The sequence below is a fragment of the Phasianus colchicus genome, chromosome 5 (assembly GCF_987193195.1).
Source record: "Phasianus colchicus chromosome 5, bPhaCol1.hap1.1, whole genome shotgun sequence".
Taxonomy (NCBI): domain Eukaryota; kingdom Metazoa; phylum Chordata; class Aves; order Galliformes; family Phasianidae; genus Phasianus; species Phasianus colchicus.
This window is the reverse complement of record NC_143440.1, coordinates 42,055,045-42,075,848: the sequence shown is the minus strand read 5'-3', so window position 1 is coordinate 42,075,848 and position 20,804 is coordinate 42,055,045. Positions and strand designations below refer to the sequence as shown.

General features: G+C 39.3%; 1 protein-coding gene across 4 annotated transcripts in view; it reads left to right on the top strand.

The window, feature by feature from the left end:
- STON2 (stonin 2) overlaps positions 1-20,804 on the top strand; it is a 70,804-nt gene that overhangs the window by 9,419 nt on the left and 40,581 nt on the right. For 2 of the 4 annotated variants that reach the window (XM_031593132.2, XM_090141473.1), the window contains exons 2-4: positions 6,334-6,546; positions 7,014-7,268; positions 13,378-13,575. In XM_031593132.2, the coding sequence (XP_031448992.1) occupies positions 6,459-6,546; positions 7,014-7,268; positions 13,378-13,575 (541 nt within the window). In that variant the 5' untranslated portion in view covers positions 6,334-6,458. Of the gene's footprint in view, positions 1-5,612; positions 5,656-6,333; positions 6,547-7,013; positions 7,269-13,377; positions 13,576-20,804 lie in introns of those variants that run through there. The other 2 variants (XM_090141474.1, XM_090141475.1) reach the window with 2 other exon arrangements.

The window sequence follows — 20,804 nt, the reverse complement described above, 5'->3', positions numbered from 1 at the left end:
GAATACAGAAAACAAAGCAGAAAACAAAAAGGCAGCTATTGACCTTTCAGATAGTAGACTTGATGCAAATATTCTTGAGGGAGATGCTTATGACTTCCTTACCCACACACATCACCAACAGACTCTCTTTTCTTACTGTCAGTGGATGTGAGCTTCCAGTAAAACCGAGCTGTGTCTTTGTGGGGCATGGTTTTATGTTCCATTGGATATTTGTGGTTTGGAGAAAATAAGGGCATTTCAGGTCACCTCAGCTTTTAGACTGGTTCTGTCACTGACTGCAGTGCAAGTTTAGACAGAGCACCTAGTCTGTTAAAGTAAGTGGACATAGTTGTTTAGAATTAGAGTGGTTGCACATGGCCCTGTACTCAGGGAGCCCACACCAGTTCTCTGTCACCCAGTGTGCCAGATAGCCTGGTTATCATCAGGAGCACACTCTTCCTCACTTCATCTCTGTCTAAAATAGCCATCTGTGCCATCACTCCGTGGGATAGTGGAAATGACCTATCTGGTAATGGCATAAAGTAAACCTGGCCATGTTCTGAACAGAGCTCTGGTTGCTGTTTCCTTAGGAGTAATCTGCAGCAGGCAAGGGAGTTTCTGCTTCCAGAGGGTCTGGAACTTCACAGGTGAGTCAGTTTGGCTCCCTTAGAGGCCAAGTTGGTCCTCACATGAGTTCTCACATGAGTGTTATATGCACAGATAGTGGCTGAACTTCTTCAGCTGAATCTGAAATCACAGAACTCATGTAACAGCATGTAAATTAGAGTAACTGGGGAACTGGGACAAGTTCAAAAACCTGATAGAAACTTTCTTAGAGCAATTTATAAGCTAGGGGACTGAATCCATGGAGAAAATGTGATTGTCAATATCAGGAAATATGTACAATAATCAAATATGACTTTACTCCTCTCATCATCTATGCCATTCGTAAGAATCTTATGTGAGGTATTTAGGCAGTTATTTTTCTGTAATAATAAAATTTGAATTCATTTATTTCTTTGATTTATTTCAAATATCTTTTTTTCTGTCTCATTTGTCACTGGGTTTTGTTCTTGCTGTGGCTCCCTAATCCCTAGGATTTATTTTGATGCTTGAGAACAGATTTCCAGTTTGGAGTTTGCTTATTATTCAAGCCACGATGTGCTGCTGGTCACTGCCTATTGCATGCCAATTTGAGAGGAAAAATCCATGGGCTCTCACTCACTTGGAGATTCGCCCAAGGAAACAATCACTCTGCAGTTCATCCTATTAGAATTGTTTTGTCTGTAGAGGTTTGCCAAACAGACGTGGTCAAAATAAAATTATGTATTTTTCCTTGAGACCTTCCTGGAATCCTTGGAACTTCATTGTTACAAAAGCCATGGTCAGTCATGGCTTCTTCACTGCTCTTTTGACTTAGTTTCTTTTTTTAGCTATGCATAACAGAACTTGTTAACTTATTCCTCTTTCTTGTCATCTTTGACTCCTGCAGTAGCCAAATGAGACCTAGAGTAATCAATTACATTTAGGTTCTCGGGGTTATATGGGAATGTATAAGCAAGAAAACAGTATTCCAGTATGGATCACAGGAATTTTTCATGCTACGTAAGATTATATAATTAGTCTATAGCAAGTTTCTTCTAAATTTATATGGCTATAGTTGAAAAGCAAAACTTGAATTTGATTATCTCATTTTTAATTCTACTTCTATTTTTTTTTCCTGTTTTCTCTTTTAACTGTAATCTAGCCACTCTGAGTAGTGGTGATAAGGCCTCCTGCAGCATGCATCTTACATATGAAACTTGAAGCAGTTGAAGAAATGATCCAATAGTCCAATGATGATCCATAGTCCAATGATGAGTTGTAATAAGCTATTTCTGTTGAATGTAGTTGAAGTGTACTGAAGATCAATATCAGAATTTGCTGTCTCACTGTGTGAGTAGGTACATAATTTGAACAGTGTTTTTGTAAATGTACCATATTTCAGTGGTGCCATAAGCTGTTACTACTGTTGGTTTTTGTATTCACGTAGTGCCTAATGGTTCTGCCTGAAATGAAGGCTCAATGTACACAGTGCTGGGTGTGAGACCCCTGGCAAGAAGTCATTATGTGACTTGCTCAGATATATCTTACTGGCTTAGCAATAGCAAAGGAGGAGGAGGGTATTTCCTTTGCTGCTGGAGCAGAAGTATACAAAAGGAGAGACAAGTAACTGTGTCACGAGAGGAAATGGCTAGAAACTGTGAATTTACACAGATTTGGAATGAGAGAAGATTTCTAGTTAATGAAGTAGTCTATAACTTTAAAGTGAACACTCATCAATTTTAAAAAGGAATTAAGTAATGTAATCTCATCAATAAAAACATCAGGAGGACTAAATGGCCAAGGAATTTTGTTCCAGCTCAGTGATCTTTTATGAACTGGAAATAACTGTCACCCATTTGTCACGTAGATTCACATTCTCCACTGTGAAACTGTAATGTAAAAAAGGGAAACTTGAAGCAGAAATTTAAGCCTCTTAGAATTTTGTGACCTTGTGGTCAAAGCACTGTGCTGAAATTCATAATAAGGACCTTTAGGATCAATGCATAATATTTAGCTTTGTGTTGTAGTTACAGTGTAATAGTAGTCACACATTCACAAATTTTGAATCACAATTTTTTGATAAAAATCAAATAAATGAGTCCCCTTTTTTCTTCTTTGCCAATTCTGTACCAAAAACTTAATCCATATAATGCAAATCCAGAAATAACAAAATCTAAACTGACATGAATTCCATTTCTGTATGGAGGTGTAATGCTGGCCTGGGAACACTTTGATCCATGAAGTTTTTGCCTCCTTTTGCTTAAAGCGTGTAGCGTAAACCTTTGCTTTAACTGTAGCTCACTTGGAGTAAAGAAGGATCTATCTGTTCCCTTAGCCCTTGTGGGCTCCAAAATTTATTGCTCTAGGATTAACTGTGGATGTTTGGAAGGTCTTAAAGGATGGGGAGAAAAACTCCAAAATTCACTTGCAGAGTATTCTATACACTGTTAAAATAATGAGTGTTAAAATAATTTGCTTTGCTAAGAAAAGGATTCAGGTTTATCTGCCTTGTCAAATGAATCCTGAAGAGATGGGCCCCTCTGCAAATCGCAGCATCATTTTGTTAATGGAATGTGCAGTCACATTGGTGTCATGCTGGCTAAGGCTCCTTATTTCATAATGCCTTGGCTTGGGATTTTTTTTTTCCTTCGGGTGATCTTTGGAAAGCCAAAAGAAGTAAAAATGATTTGAGGTGAAAATATATTTTTTCCACATAGTCTATGCAGAAGTTAGCTGTACGTTACTCATAATTCTGTTACAGGCATTTTGGTCAGGTGATGGGATTAGAGGTTTCTTGTGAAAGCTGAGAGAATCCAAACTTCTGTTTGTTTTTTTTTTCATCCTAACATTCATCCTCAAAATGCCTCTGCTCTGGAAATCTTTGACACTGAAATCTACTCAGGCTACTTAGCAGTTTCAGGCTGCTTATCTAAAAGCTTTGATAACTTTGGTACGCCAGCACAACTGCCTTCAGATACCAGACTGGGAAGCCTGTAGAAAATTCCAGCAGTGGGGAAGCTGTATAGTTGCAATGTGCATGTAATGATGGGCTTTGTAATAGTCTGTTGGGTGTGAAGACCTAAAGGCACATCCATCAGCTTGACCTGGATCTCAGGCTGGGGGACCTCATTTCTTCTGCTGTAATTGGAGGGTTCTGTGGTGCTGACATAACAGGGCACCTTGAAAAAACCCAACAGTGAAACCAGAACAGACCAAACAGAACAAATCTAGCTTCTGCCTGATACTATACTGTGAAGTACCTTTGAGTGAATTTAGACAGAATGCAAGTCCCAGGGCAGTAGGGTGTAAATCCTGAATCAAATTTGTACTAAAATAATGGTGTAATTTTTTCACGTACATACATAGCTGAAAGAGTTCGCTTTCTTGCCTTCTTTCACTGCTATTTTCATTTGATATTCAAAAAAAAAAAAAAAAAAAAGAGTTCTACTGCCATCTCTGTGTATTAAGAACAAAATAAACTGTTTTCCTGTTTCATTTCCTGTTATTTCATGCTGCTTTCCCGGCTTTTCCAGGAGAAAGGAGTATTCAGTTGTTTAGGAAAAGATGTCTTGTTACAGTGAGTTAAACAAGCTAAAAACAAAATAAACAACAACAACAACAAAAAAACCCCGGCCTAAATGGTCACTTGAGAAAAAACAAGTTAGGAAGGTCATCTACTCCTTCCTCCTTATGGAGTCCCTGGGACTCAAAATATCAGATCATTCGTTTTCTCTTTGTTTACTTCTATGTTTAGCTTTGCAATTTCTTTTAATAGCACCCAAAATCATTTCTGTGCAAGGCAGGCAAATACATCTGCCCACACCACATAAATGATCCTCAGGCCCCATGACATCTTGGGTGCCACACAGCTGGGAAGCAACTCTGCAGTAAAACGTCTGGGAGTCCTGGTGGACACCACATTGAATGGGAGCCAGCAACATGCCTCTGCTGCTTGGAAGGCTAATGGTGTTTTTGGCTGCGTTAGGCAAAGTGTTGCAAGACAATCAAGAGAGTTGAGGAGGTGATCCTTCTGCTTTGCTCAGCACTGTTGAGGCTGCATTTGAAGTACTGTGTCCAGTTCTCGACCCTTGTACAAGAGATATGGACATGCTGGAAAGAGCTCTTCTGTGAGGATAGTCTGAGAACTGGGACTGCTCAGTCTAGAGAAGGGTCAGGGTTGGGACCAGATGAACCCACTGCCAACCATAACCATTTTGTGAATCTGTGAATTCAGAGCTCCTGCCATGGGAGTGGATGAGAACTATGCTGGGGCTCATGTACAGGCTGTTTTCCCAACATTAGGGAATGATGGGGAGTTGGCCATAAGGTCTGGAATGTTTGTAATGAAAGGAGACCTACCTTCTATCAAATTGCCCTTAACCATCGGCATTCCATCTTGAGGAACCCTTCTTTGTGTTTATAGGAAACTGTCCTTTATGTTCAATTTCTGCTTTAGAAGGTCAAGTTTTCAGTTCAAGACAATGAACAATAACCCATGAAATCTCTCTATCAGGTGTAAGACTATTTTGTGACTTTCAGACTTCAGAATTCTTCAGCTATTTGAGCAACTCTTATGTGCTGATGGGTCTTTAACTTTGAGGCCCTAAATAGAATAATCATGGAATGGCCTACTTCTTGTAGAAAATGCTGTAAGAGTCAATGTATTTAACTACTGTTCTGTTTTTTGGACCTTACTGTTTAGAGTAAGAAAAAATCTCAGTGCTTGTTCTTGTACAACAACATGAAGTTTCACCAAAATAAAATAAATTAGGTGAGAGACAGCAGGCCAAGAGGTGCCTCTTAAAGCCCTTTAAAATAGCCAAGTCTACTGTTAGTATTCTGAAGCACTTGCGTTCCATAGCAACAAGAGCTTCAATACTTGAGATGATTAAGGGCAGAACTCGCAGTCTTTTCTAGATACAGTCACTAGACTTCTGAGAGTTTTGAAGTAGCCTGCATATCTGAAGCAGTCATGGGTGTTTGTAAAAGGAGAATTTCACTCCCAGCTTTGAGTTTCCCACCTATTAGCCAAAAGTTAAGCACCCTTGGCAGTGTCCTATCCTCTCTGGAAGATTCTCAGATCTGCGTGAGGTACGTCCCATTGGAGTACATCCTAATTAATGTTGCCACTTCTGTAGAAATATTTGCGGGGTTGCAGCAAAATCACACTCCAGGCATGATTTAAGACACTGTGTTTTAAACTTAAAATATAACGTTCCAGTCAAGCAGGAGAAGTGGAAGTGCAGCTAAAGGAGTGGACATCCTTTCATGCCCTGACTGCAAAGATGGTCATGAGCAACCCATCCCAGTTCCAGAACTGGCTACATAAATGCTATCGATAATGAGACTTGTGGATTATCGCTAGTTCTTGAGAAGGATCAGATTTTGTACAACAACAAGATGAACAAGAATGTGACAGCATGTTGGAACTGGGATTAAGTTGCATTATAATGAAAATCTGCCAGACTAGGGAGAATTCCCTCGTAACATCTTACTAGGTTTAAAAGAGGCAGAGTTTTCCCTGAGTTTTTATGATGGGCTGTTTTAACATGAGGATGTTTGAAGATGCTCAGATGCTTTAATCAGGGAGTTGCTCAAGTATAGCCCTCCTCGTGACAGAAGTGACATTCCTCTCTCAGGGGTTGCAGCATTTTGGTATTACTGTGCCTGAGGTAAATAATGTGTCTTAATAGTCTGTATTATTAAAATAGTAGCAATTGGTTTTGAGTTTAATCGTCTAAAAGTTATGATTTAATCTTTTCTTAACAGCATTTGAAAAGAAAAGAAAGCACAAAAAAAGTGTTTCCTACTACTGGTTCAACCTCACTGTGCCTCTTTCCCATTCTGCTTCCTTCTTATAACAACTGAGTGAAGATGAGTAGCCTGCTTCTAATATGACGTCTCTGACTAGTGTCATTGCCTCCCACCAGTCTGAGTGGGTGTCCTTCACCGATGAGCTGCTCCTCCCTGTTAACCCACAAGGTAAGAGAACTCTGATTTCCTTTGAACGCTTTAATTCTTTTTGTTTTGAATTATACTGTCATATATGCAGCGCCATGTAGCATACCATTGTACCATATGGATTCTGCCTTTAAGTGGAAGTGGTGTGTGCAAAGGTTGAATTGTGCCTTATTACCCCAGTATAATAGGAGAATTTGGGCCAAAAATGTTAGGTGCTTTCCCAGCTCTCAGCACAGATCCATTACAAGGTTTGAATCCGTCCTTGGATGTGCAAGACAATATCCAGCTGACCACAAAAGAAGTCTTACCTATTACACTTAAGTACAAAACTAAGCCCTGTGTTAGGCTAAAAATTTTGTTAGGTTAAAAATTTTATTAAGTGAAGGAAAAAAATCTGTGTTTGTTTAATAGCAAATTTTAGAGACTTCAATAAAAATAGTGGAGTAATTGTAGTTCTTACCAACCTTTCTCTTTTGTATCTATTTTAGGTAGCACTGAGGAACCTCTGGAAAAATGTTTTTCTTCCTCAGATACTTCCTCAGAAGAGAACCACAATGTGGATGGAGAATTTCAGGACCTCTTGCACACAGAGCCAGACAATTCAGGTGACAAGCCAAAGGAAGATTCTACAGTGCTTGAGAACCACGTGTGTCCCAAAGCTGATCTACTGTCATCTATCAGAGCTTGGGTTCAGTTTGAGGATGCACCATGGGCCAGTGCTCCACCAACTCATCCACAGGCAGGTGAGGCAAATGCATGAAAAAATCCACTCCAGTAATTTAACAAATTACAGTGAGAGCTGCCAAATATTTTCCTTGCTCTTCGGTTTCTCAAAGGCTTAATTTTGATTAGTTTGTACTGTATTTTAACTCAATTCATGTCATCAGAGTTACCAAAAGGGTTTACAGTATTGTTCTGGATTGACCTAGCAGCATAATCTTAATGTCTTCACTGAAAGAAAGTGAAAAGCTTGTGATTCATTCAATCTTGGAAAATACCAACATATATTCGTGGAGAAACAACATAGTGGGGTTTATAGTAGTCACGTTTCTTACGTACAAGTATGAACAGCCATCTGAAAGGAAACTGAGCTATGTTTGCCCCTGTAAACTGGAACTGGAAGAGTGGTGATTGCTTGTTGTCTTTATCCTCTCATATTCTCCACTTTTGCCAGAAACTTGGAATTACCAATAGCTAGCATGCAGTTCTTTTTGCTTCCTTTTGATGCTTGAGCAGCTTGAAATTTACAGAGACAACAGAAACAGATCCTCACTCCAGGACTACATGTGATTTTGCTCCAATGCAAAAGTTCTTTCTGACATACTTCAAACATGCATGCAGAGGCTTACCTACTCAGCTTGTGCTAACTGATTCAGCTGTATATGATTCCAGCTTTTCTGTATAAACACACTTCTGTCCCTTCTTATATGAGACTATTGAGTAATTGCCCAAGGAAAACATTTGTTGACTACTTGTTTAAGGTGAGATATTCTCTTAATAACTGCACTTGCGTACTTCTAGTTACAAAAGTAGTTGAAAAGTTACGGTTTTCTGTTCACCAAGTCCACCAAATGCTCTCTGCAACATAAATAGCACTTCTGTCAAAACAGTTGGACTGGCAACTTTGTTGGGATTTAAGTTTTTTGTTTTCCATCTGTTCTTTGTATAGGTCTTGTCAGCTAGTCCACTTGAGACAGCAGTTCCACCTTTATGCAGGAGATGTGGGGGAATATTCAGGCAGTGATTTTTCTCATAAGGTCTGTATAAGACCTTTTTATGTTTATTTCTTCGTTGGTCTTAATTGTAAATATTTACAGATCCAGGTGACAAAGACAGAAACAATAACACCCGTAACTGTAAACTGTAAACTGAGGTGCTTTACCTCTTTGTTAGCTAACTTCATGATAAGGTAAAATAGTTTATTGTGAAAGAAATACAAACTCTCCTACTTTCTCTTATTCTTACTCATACAGATACATATAGATGCATACTTTTTTGAATGGATCTGTTGGTTGCTATTAAACCACATTTCCTTCCTCCTGCAGCATCCTTGTTGACTGGAAAACCTTAAGTTCACCTTCTTATTAAACAACAAAAAACCTTTGCTCAGTCTAAATAAAGCTTGCCATAACAACAACAACAAACTTCCATAAAACTAATTTAATGATGTGTTACTTCTTTTCCTGTACTTACAGGATTGTGGCCCAGTTTCAAGGTCTGTGCTTAGCAAGAGCAGTGCCTCATGGTTTGTACTGAAGTCACAGTACTCAGATCATAGGCAAAGCCCTTGGAAACCTAAAAGAGGTGGTGAGGGAAGACTGTCAAAAAAACACAGCTGTTTTTGAAGAAGGAACACACCCGTTGTTGCCCTTCTAGTGCTTGGCCTAAGTGAAGAAATATTAATGCACTCCAACACTGAGCATCAAACTGAGATTAATGGGGGAGGATGGTTTCCCTGACAGGCATAGCAGGAGCCTTGCTTTGTTACTCCCTGTAGTCACTGTGTGGGAGGCAGTGTTTCATTATTAACTGCATGGGAAACCTAGGGAGACTTTCTCTAAGAAGAGGTGATATGCATAACCTTATTTTAAAATCCATATTTATCAGCTAATTCCACTCCTTGGAATGGACCTCATCTTTTAAGAGGCTCAACCAGCACAGCTGACAGCCAGCAAAGGGAGGTCACACTGCAGAGGAGATGACAGCTCTTTGTCTCTGGCTGTCTGCTCTGAGGGGGCTTTGACAGCAAGATGTACGATAAGCTTCAGCTTTGTTCCCAATTAATTTGCAGGTCACATCTTTTTTTCAGTGGGTGGCAGCAAGGCCAGAATCTTTCTGTTACAAGCACGGCACACTGACATGTTCTTTGGAAAGCTGGTGGCAGTGACAGCAATTGTTCATTTCCAGCAGCAAACAGCCCGCAAACAAACAATAGCCAATAGCCTGTCGAGGGGGGGTGGGGGGGATAAACGCCAACTATCAGCAGACAGATTGGTGTGAGGAGGATGGAGGTGTTTGAAACCTGTTTCCTGTGTTGGCAGCTGCGAAGTGCCTTGTCCTGAAGCCTCAGCATCCCCAGCTCTGCTCCTGTCAGGGCTCCAGCATTGAGGAAATCGTCTGTTTGTCTCTCCACGCTGAAGCATCTGTTCAGCTGATTGGACAGTTAATCAGAGCAACAGCCAGGCTGCATGGAAACACATTTTGAAAATGGCTTACAAAATGAGCGCCCCGAGAACAGAGGGCAGGTCCTGGGGAAGGAATGTGCTACTTCCTGACCTCAATGCCATTGTATTGCTGCATGCGTTCCTCAGAAAGTGAACCTTTGTCCCAAGGTGCTCACCTTCTAAAAAAACACTAATTTAAAAGGCAGCTGCCACGTGGTGGTTATTCTGTAGGTAGTATGTTTACAAGAAAAGCAAGCTATAATGCTGGACCCTTGTTTTGGCAAAAGTGACAACGTTATCAAGGGAGCAGAAACTATGGGCACTGATAGCAAGAAACAGCACTGAAAGCATGGACAAAGAATATAGAAAGTGGAAGAAAGGTTAAAATGTGAGGTACAGAAATGATAAGCACATTATTTCCACTGTGAGGTTCACACTATATTAATTTATGACATTTCTGTAAACCTTTCAACCATGTTCAGGCAGAGTAAATGCTTAGCAAAATCTTTCTTTCAGCATATATCTGCCTTTCAGATTCATGCATAGACAAATGGCAGCTGCAAAATCACGTGGCTTTCTTCCTGGGAAACAGTAGCTCTTGAGTGAGGCCATAGAAATATTTAGTCACAGAAATGATGCATTGTGCTTTTCTCTTCTTTCTTCCACATCTCCCTTTTGCTGGAAAAAAAAGAAATCTGATTTTTCTCGTAATTATTGTCTAGCTAGTCAGGCTCGACAAACTCATACAGCAAAAATGAAAACTGGGATTCTAGAATCACCCAAATGCTCCTATCACAAACATTACATAATCAGCAAATGATCACAGCCAGCTGGTGACAAACATTTGCATTTGTTCTACAGCGGGCCTTCAGCTGGCAATCTCATTTTCTATCGGTGTTAGCTGCAGTCTTGAATTCAATTAGGAATTTGGCAAAGCACCAAAATTAGAGCAAGGCAAGATCTGTCAATCATCTTCTCCATCCCCCACTCCTTCTTCCCAAGAGCTTTGTCTCCATGGTTTTAAATTGCTCAAGCTGGACTTGCAGAATGTCCCTTGTGAGACTGTCCTTCAGTAAGGCACATATCAATTTAATCATTTTGTGCTGTTCTGTCTGAAAATGGAAAGTACATGCAACACACAGTCAACAGCTGAAGACTAGACAAATTGTTGCTGTCCTAAAATCAAGAAAATCTGAGATCCTGTGTAGAATGGATAGGAAGGGAAACAGCACTGATGCTAACAATTTTTATTGGAATACAGTGCAAGAGTCAAGGAGTACATTCTCAAAGCATCAAAAAGGAACTAATGCTTAAAAGTAAATCTACTGATTAGTAGATTAGTACTGAAAGCCATGCCAATTTATTAGGATGAAAATGTATTAGGAACAAAGAAAAGTAAAATGCAAACAGAAGGAAACATCACTTTAGGAAACAGTGATGTGATTTTTCATATGCTGTGGGATTTGTAATTTAGTGATAGTTTTGGCACTGGTCTTAACAATTAGATCTGTTAACTGGTCTGCAATAACACATTTCTGAGAATTGCTGTAACTGGATGGTGTTACCTCTGCATCGACTAACATCAACTGAATTCCAAATTAATAGGAAAAACACCTACACCATTTAGGAATTGTTTCAGTAATTCAAGAGGCTGGAGAGTAGCAGGGGCATGTGGACATTTACTTCAGCTTATCTCACTTTCTGAGATTGATAGTTGTTCAATTCAGTATAGGGAAAATTTTTCCAGTTCCAAGGTTGGGAACCCAGGACAATGGTAGGTGGAATTTGGCTGTAGTAAGGCTCTAAAGAATGCCTATTACAGTAAAACCTCTCTGTGGTTGCTATTTCACAAAATAAAATACACTTTCTTGGAAAAAAAAAAAGGTCTTCTTCCAAAGTGGTGCAAATTACCTGGAGTAAAACTAATATATCAAAGTTTTCTGCAATGATGTTCCAGTTAGTCTCCTTCATTAGGCAACACTTGTTTTTAGAAAACAAATTAACAAAAAGATTGTTATTATTACATAAGTATATGAATTATCAAATCTTATATGTATCTTGTATGTTAAAAAAAAAAAAAAAGTAAAAATTAAGTATCACTGCAAATTTACATCTAAGATCCTTTTTATAAAACTCACTTTAAAAAATAAGATGACTCTTGCTTCTGGTTTGCATACTGAGATCAGATTTTAAGCTTGTCTTCTGTGTCCATATGAAGAATTCCGTCCATCAAAGCCACTTCAGGTGAAGTTTTGGGGTTGACTCTTCAGATACCTCAAAGGATACTTAACAAAAGAGCTGAGACAGACTGTAGTCATGTAATTGGCACTGTGTCTTCGCAGACATCAGCATAGTGCAGAACTGCTGGATGGAGAAGTGGGGATTTTTTGGTTGTGTTGGTGTAACATAACTGTCAATGTGCGTGGTGAGGAGGTATCTCCTAACTCTAGGTTCCTCTTCTGCTACTCCAAAGCAGCTCAGCACATAGGATCATAGCTGTACAAACACAAATAGATTACTTCTTGCTTACCTAAGGGTAATAGCACAGCTACATAAAATAAATTTGCACTTCTGAGCTGGTAAGTCTACAAGCACTGTTTGCATAGTCTCTCACTGCACACACCAAATGTATGTTTCCATAAGAAGATGGTGTCCCATCACAGATTTTATAGAAATCCTCTGGAACATTAATTTGCCATTTTCTTCCAAAGTGTTTCTCAGCCTCATAAAGGTTGGTTATGTATTACATGCTGAGATGTGAATGTATGTATCACTTAGTTCTATAAATGCTGTTTTTGAATGCACTTTCATCTTGTTAATTTAAAAGATAAACATAAATTTACTAACTTAGAGAACAGTTACCATGCTGAGATTAAAATGCACTCTATCAGTGCACTTTTCCTAAGTATAGGACGAATTTTTAATTCTTTTTTTTTTCCTCCTCCCTGGATTCATCCATTGTTCCTAATGTCTGAGTGATATGGTGGGCAGATAGTTCACAAAACACATTCGTAGTATTGCACATGTATGCCTGTTTAATCAACAGGAGATGATGGTTAAGCATAGCTTACTGTTTGAAGTGTAACTTCTGGCAAGTGAGTAGAATGAGATTTTGGCCTAAACTGAACAGAAATATTATGAAGTTAATTCAGATCAGAGCACTTCATTCTGCATATTCAGAAAACAAAAGCCATTTTTAATTCACATCAGTAGGTATATGCTAGTCCCACATGGGACTTTCTTAAGTCATCTTTCTTAAGATGACTGCTACATTTGCGCATGTGTCACTGATGCAGATGCTTAACTAAATCTAATAAAACAACTTTTTGATACTCTAAGAACTCCACTGTGTTGCACAACACAGGTACTCAAATCTTTTCAACAGTGAGAGAAACATGAAATCTAACTGCTCGGTAACACTGCTGCTTCTACAGTGCTTGAACAACAGGAAAGCCAGCAGCTGCCAGCAGTATGGAGTGCAAGGCACACAATGGAAGGTAACAGTGCCAGGCGGTAGTTAAGTTGCTGTGTGTTGTTAAAAAATAACCATGTTGCTGTGGTTGTTGGAATTTGTATTTACAGAGTCTCAATAGGATCCTGTACTGTACTTCTGGAATAGCTGTGATCACCTGCTTCTGAGTGATTGCCCTGCAAATCTCACTGGTCCCTGTTTGTTTCCTGTGCCCAGTGTCTCCACCAAAGGCACCCAGCTGGACTTCCCCCTCTTCCAGCTCTTTGGAGAAGCGAGCCCATGCATCAGAGAGCAGCTGGACAACCAACTCGGAGGACACCAGCAGCCCCAGCATTGCTCCCTCCTACACTGATCTGCAATCAATTAATACTGAGGACCTGACGAGTGGTGGAACATCTGTAGCAGATTCAGCTGGTAAGAGGACAGTCTTCAAGTTTTTCTATCTCAGTATTTTTGATGTTAAATACTGTTCTCAGAAGTAAGATGCAGGGAATAGATCCAAAGCAGAAGAAGCTCAAGGGTTAGGCAGACTAATACCTTTTTCTGGTCCAGTTCCCAAGTAAGCACACCTGGAATGACACACCCATGCTTTGTGCAGACTCCCAAGGCAATTCCTGGAGCTTCTATAAGCACCTGCAGTACCTTGGAAGGTATCCAGGCCACTCTGAGGAAGGTAGTGGCTTTCCAGTCTGATGAAAACTGATTTGCTTCTGCCATAATAGCTCAGACATGTCAGGTATTTAATAAAGTGTATTTCTCTCAGGTGGTGAATGTAACAATGTGTTGGGAGAATGGATTTCCTGAACCTCACTGAGAGTGTATGTTCCCTTCATAAGATGCACAGGATCACCTGAATATGAAATTAATTGATTGTTCAGTGAAACAGGACTGGACATTGAGGCAGGTGTATTTGCTGATAAAAGCATGCAAAATGCTTAAGCATCAACTGCAAGTCAAAGTTCAGAGCACAGGTCTTTGTATGGGAACAGATAAAAGCCTGAGTTAAGTCTAAATGCAGACATACAAGGAACTGAATCCCATCAGTGACAGTGTGCCTCGTAGTGCCCATGTTTATGTTAGTCTCTAAGTGGGTAAGACTGGCTGACAGTCAACTTTCTCACAAACTGCACAAAATTTAAGAGCAAAACAGCACCATAGAGTTTATATAGAGTGTGTCTTCATGTAAGATGTTAACTCAAAGATACCTGAGAAAGATGGAAGAGACCCAAACTGAGAGTTTACCCTCACTGGAGGGAAGGGGGGACTGCAAAAAGCCTACCAACAGATAGGGTGAGGATAAGATTAGTGATTTCCTGTAAAGACAATGGATTTTACAGCAACAAAGGTAAATACTGCATGAGCAGAGCTGGAAGCAAGGATTTGCTGTTCAGTCACAGTGCATCTGGAATATGATGCACTTTATTGTCTGTTCTAGTTTGATGTTAGGCACTGGGGAGCTTTTTACAGTGCCTTTGTCAGTCTGAAGGGCCATTCCAGCCTGCAGCAGCTAGCCAATAAATCTGGATCAAGTGATAGCAGACTGTCCTTACAACATGGACATGTTTATACGATTCTAACAACAAACACTTTACAACCCCATGCAGCTGGGATTTCAGAGTGTTGGAAAGCTGTATTTGGTGCTGGTAAAGGGGTCTATTGCTTCAGAACTTTCTACCATGCACTGCTACATTGCTCAGCTTGGATCAAAAAGCACTGAAAGGAGCAGGAACTTGTGGTATTTGTGCTGTGCTCTGCGAGATAAGTAACACAGGACATCTCTGTTACTGATACAATTGAAGTATTTATTCATTCTGAAATGGATGCCTGCCTCCATTTTCAAAAAAGGCCAAATGTCTACATGTAAGCAGAGCAAAGGGGGGGCTGTCTTGGAGCTATGATTTGAGATCTGAAGGCCTTGAGATCTGTTCTGAGGTTCTGAGGTGAGGTGCTTAAATACTGTTAAAACAGTGTCTCCCTTACTCAGCTTGCCTTGGATTTCTGCGTGTCACTGTACTTCTCTAAAATAATTTTAATTATATATCTTAAATGTTGACTTAACTATAAGATAAATCTTATGTATAAGATACATATATAACAAAATAGATCAATTTTATATTATTTTATATTTAATAGAATAATAGTCTGTATTACATATAACTAAATTAAAAAGCTTATGTATAGTTACATAATCATAACAGTACATTATAAATATGTATTTGATGTCTATCTACGTCTAAAATTCTATAAATACACGTGCATAGAATTATCATAGAAATATAGATATAGAATATATATATATGATATAGACAGATGTAAACATTACATATCTATCTATCTACCTGTAGGTGAATAGATATAGATGTATGCATGCACAGCCTTGTTAACATATGATATATATTTTAGGTGCTTTATTGTCAGTTCTGTTCTAGTTTCTGTTCTGATTTGTATCTAAGGAGAGCTGCAAACAGCAGGTTTGCTGTTGACAGTTCAGTTTGCCGACACTTGCACTGTTTGGCACTCTCTTAAAACTCAAGGGCTATTGGGATTATGAGGGAATCACTGTGTTGTTGTTTTCTAAAAACATCTGCATGTTTAGAGATAGAAGATTGTATGTGTGACCCGTAGCTGCTCAAAATTCAGGAAATTAATAAATAACACAAGGAATTAACTTTTAGAGTTTTGTTATTTCCAAAATAAGCTGTAAGTTTTGAGGGGATTCTGCTGCTTTGTTTTTAAAACTTGGAGAAGATGATTCTGGAAAGCTCAGCTCTGGCTTTGTCTTGAATATAAGTGAGAGTAAGAACTAACTGCAGCACTAACTTTTCAAACCTTGCCCTTTGTATTTTATGTGTTAGTTCTCATACAAATGTTGTTTCTGTGACAGCTAAATACAGAGTCCTGATATGATAATTGCAAGGAATGGTGTTCTGTAAGTTTCAAACCAGCAAATTTGAATAGATTATACAGCTGTGCAATGTTTTTGCACTAGATGCCAGAAAAAGGCCATAAGCATTGTTACAAGCTCTGAAGATAATGAACATTAATAACCAGAGCAAAGGGGAAAATAGAGTATTCTGACAGTTACTGACTTTTGCCCAGAAATGTACTTCAGCAATGCTCTGTAACTATTAACCAGCATGTTCTGGTGTCCAAATTGCAAACACAGAACAAATTTTGTAAGGGAGAGCCTGCCAGAGCCTCCTGTGGGGACTGCATGGAGCAGTATCAAACTCTGCCTTCAGGGAGGAGGGGACTCAACACTAAGAGCAGACGGAACCCAAAACATGTTCTTGTCCTTATTCAGTGCCAGAAGCAGTGCTTTTTTCTTGCAACCATCAGCCACCAACTAGCAATTTAGAAGGTCCATAATCCAGTTTTAGTCCACTATCTTTTTCAAGACATTTCTAACTTATTTAATGTATATGTGAGGTAGAAGTAGAAAGCCAGGTCTGGATAATTCAAGGCGGAAAGAAGCTGTGGTCCCAATCAGACCTGTGTACTGGAAATCAGTTCTTTAACCTTTAATGACTTCTTTAAAGAACCCAAATATCTCTGTGTCATCTACAGAGGTGTTGAATACTCATCCCTGTTTTGCATTGGAGTAATCAGGGGCTCAGTTGTGCAGGCTGGCCTATTGTGAGTTCTTCATCTTACAGTCACATGGCAGTCTTGTCTATGAAGCAGGCTGAAGACTGCAAGTATAAGCAGTAGACCAGCAAGAGAAATAGGATCATTGCCTTAGTCCCTACTTATGGCAAGAATGAAAGGCACAGGAAATCCACTGGCAGAAGGCAGAAATTTTAGAATGAAAAACGAACAGGTACCACAATAAGCCAAAGCATACTTGTATCTATTCAGTAGAGAGAATTATAAAACTGGCTTGGTCTGCAGCCATCTGGCTTCGAGGACAGAAGAGAGGACTGTGATATCATTATCTTCATCTAATCCGACCTCCTGCATATCTCAGGCCAAGGAACCTCACCCACTCTTTTCTGTGCCCAACCCATAACCACAGCAAGTATCTCTGTAATATTTTTCTGATTAACATCAACTACAGCAAAACTTGGAGCTGTTCAGTTATCCTTCATGCTTTTAACATGCAATTCTTTAAGTAAAAAAAAAAAAAAAGATTGTCCTAGTGATATAACAGAATTGAGATGTCAGTGAGCTCAGTTTTGCCAATTCTTGTGACCTCAGCTGAGGCTAAATGCTGTCCCCTAATCTAAAAGGTTCAGTATCTGCCTCTTCTCTCCCCTGTAAAATAACTCTGATTAGTTATCTTCTCTATTTCCCTGCCTTCGAAAAAGAATGGTTTCAGCTGCTGTAGGACTATCAGATTCTTGCTTTTTCTTCAGGAGTGATGAGGACTTTCAGGATGGAGTAGGAGAGGATAAAGCATTGCTTTCATAGGAAGAAAAGAGTTAGAAGAAAGCTCAAAAGGATCTGTTCCTACTAACTCCTACTAGGCTGTGTTTTATCCTGCCTGATCCTATGAATTAGTCTGCCCTCTTTTGCATTCTCAAAAACATCAGGTCTCAGGCAGGAAAGAGGCAAAATACAAAAGGAGCAAGTGATGGTTATAAAGAACTGGGTCTGATTTTCATTACTGTGTAGGAACGTTTAAATTAAAAATATTTTTCTAAAAATAAATAAAAAATGTATGTATGAGCATAAACGTATTTAGAGAGAGTTATTCTTCTGTCTAATTGAGTGTTTTCTTGTGTTTACACCAGTGTAGTTTCAGTTCTGATTTTATCTGTGTTGTTGACCTTGTGCTGCAAACAGTGAATGGAACATGTATTAGATGAGGCGCTGGGCATCAGAGTTTTTCCTCATGGCTATTCTGAAGAGCAGACTACAGTGACTGTGGATTTGTGACAGGGCTACACTTTGTTATAAAAGAGCTTAGTGCTGACCCTGCATGGTGTTCTCTACGAATGTTGCAATTTCCATGACTAGTCACTTATGTTTTTACATAGTTGGAGCAAATGGAAAGAAAGCCGACAGAATTCTGGCCCCAGTCATGGGTCTGAATTGCTGATCTCCCTTTATATGTAGGCAATATCCCTGGAGAATAGATGTGAGTAATTACTACATAGTAATTCTCATGCGGGTGAGGTGAGCTAGATGGCAAAGCCCTGTGTTTGTGTTTGCAATGCTGTCATTCCTTAACCACTGTATTTATGTTGCCTCCAATTGCTCTCTAAAGCACAGAAAGCCACGTGTCGTGATAAGGCAGAGGAGTTCAGACGGATTTTGCAGCTGGGCAGTATGTTTCAGTTTGAAGAATAATTGGAGATGGAATACTTGCATTCAGTGGCCATCTATGATTGAGTGTTGGGAGAAGAAAAACTGGGTTTGTTTGGTGCAATTCTAAATTGCTTCTGAACTTACAGCCACTTAGAGTGAAGAACGCTGAGGGATCTCCCAGCATCAGACTCTTTGATACAGGAATAATCTAAGTAAAATTTCAACCTTTCATAGTAACAACTTATTCTTCTGTGCCCACTTGGAAACTTATCTTGATTATTTTTTTATGTTTAATTTTATCAGGCCTTGTGCCTCCATTATTCTTTTATTTGGCCTTCATCTTAGGGAAAAGGTGTGACACTTTCAAGAGAGAACATGACCACAGTTATATGGGAGCATTGTAGGAAGACTGTTGATGTGTACTTCTTTTTGAACACTTCCAAATCTAAGCTGGTCTAGGCTCGATCAAGCCAAATAATGTTGGAGAACAGATGTGACATGAATCTTGCAGAATAACCTTCTTCATTTGTTGTTATAAGCAATTTGGGATTAATTGTCCTTATTTTTGGTAGATGAGACCAAAATCCTCTTACCTAATCTTAAATAAATAAAATAATAATAAAATGTAAAAAATAAATAAATTTGCTTTTTCTAATGCAGATGGGTCTATTTTTGGTATAGAAAATCAGTTGTCAGAGAATTCTCTTAGGTTTAGCTGCAACAAACTAACTCTTAAAACTATATTCCATCCGTTTTTAATCTTTTCACTTTTTCATTACAAAGCCTTGTACAGTATTATAGTCTGATTTTTAGCCCTATTATTTTTCAGTATCATTTTTATCCCTTACAAATATAATCACCATGTATGCTGTTCTCTTGTTCTGTGGTGCCATTCCCACCTGAACTGATTCTTTTAAAATCCTTGAGAACAAAGCTGTAATTGCATTTGTCAGTTCTGTCAGAGTTTAGGGATGGGACTGATCATCTCTCCTGATCTGAGGAGAACAATCTTTTAAAAAATTTTTCCTACCTCATTAATGTTAATTTTCATTTCCACTCCCTCATTCTAATTATCTATCCTGCCACTTGTGCTCTTATCACTACATTCTGCATCATCATTTGCATTAAAGAATAGTGGCCAAGTATTCATTAGCTTTGGTGCAATGTCTTTTAGCTGGCTTTGTGTATGCATGCACAAGGAAGGGTGCTGGCACCTGAAAGAGGAGTAACTTGTTGCACTCACTGTGAGACTCTGTGGGTGCAGCTACCTGTAGTAATCTTCTTGCTGGTGGAAATCTTTGTGTAGGTGGGATTTGAGAAGGTAAGTGGCTGTAATAGACACCTTTTGGCTCTAACATGAGGGTTTGTTGATCATTTTCAAAAATGCAGTAATGGAATGGCAATTACAAAGCACGCTGTTTCCTGAAACACCCTAAGGCAGGTTTTGGGGCTGTGGAATAATTTAGTGTATTAACATCATAAACTCAAGTAAGTTAACACTTAGGTGTCTTCAGTGCTCCGTACCAAAGTAAGAAGTGAAGTGTAGGACAAAGAGGCTCCTAACAAAGGGTCTCATCATATAAAATAGATGGTTAGCAAGTATCTCTTTTGATTGTTATCTGAGATGCAGATAAGGTATAAGCTTAGACTTGTCACTTTCCTGGGTTTCACATTATGTTAAAGTGGGCCTTTGAAAGTCCTGATTTTCTGGCTCACTCTGCAAAGAGTATGGCTCTACACAGCAATGCTGACATGGGCAGAGGGAACACAGTAGCTCTGAGTCTGTTTTCAGGCTGATCTGATAGATCTGAGCCCTTTAAAAAAATAGGGTACATGTTGTATGGTCGTTAATTGCAGAGGCCTGTTAGTGTTTAAAATAATATCTATCCATACAACTCTGTCTCTAAAGAATAGGTACATAGCACATGCAGTTGCCCAGCTTTAGTCCGTTGCACGTACACTTTTTTTCAATGTGTCCCCAGATCTGAATCTTCTTTTTTAGATTTCTTCTTTTATGCAGTTGCATAAAGGTGAGTGTGGTGCTTAGATGTACATGTTCTTAACAGGAAATATGTGGTAAGACTGTCAGTTTTGAATGAAGGAAAATAAGTTCACGTTCTTGCATAAGCACCAACAATATTCTTGATTCCCTTCAGCAAAAGCTGCAGCCAGGTCCTTCTCCAGAAAAACCCAGCAGAAACGTGCAAAGAGTATGAAGATTTCCATATGGTTGTGCCCATTATATGCTGCCTCCACTTAACCATGTGTTTGTATGCTTTATGGTAGGCATGAGTCTCTGAGAGGGATCTGAACAGAACACAGCATGGCATGCAGGGCCCAGAGAGTGCTCTGGGTGCGGGGTCTGGCCAGTGGAACAGACAACTGGAAGGCAT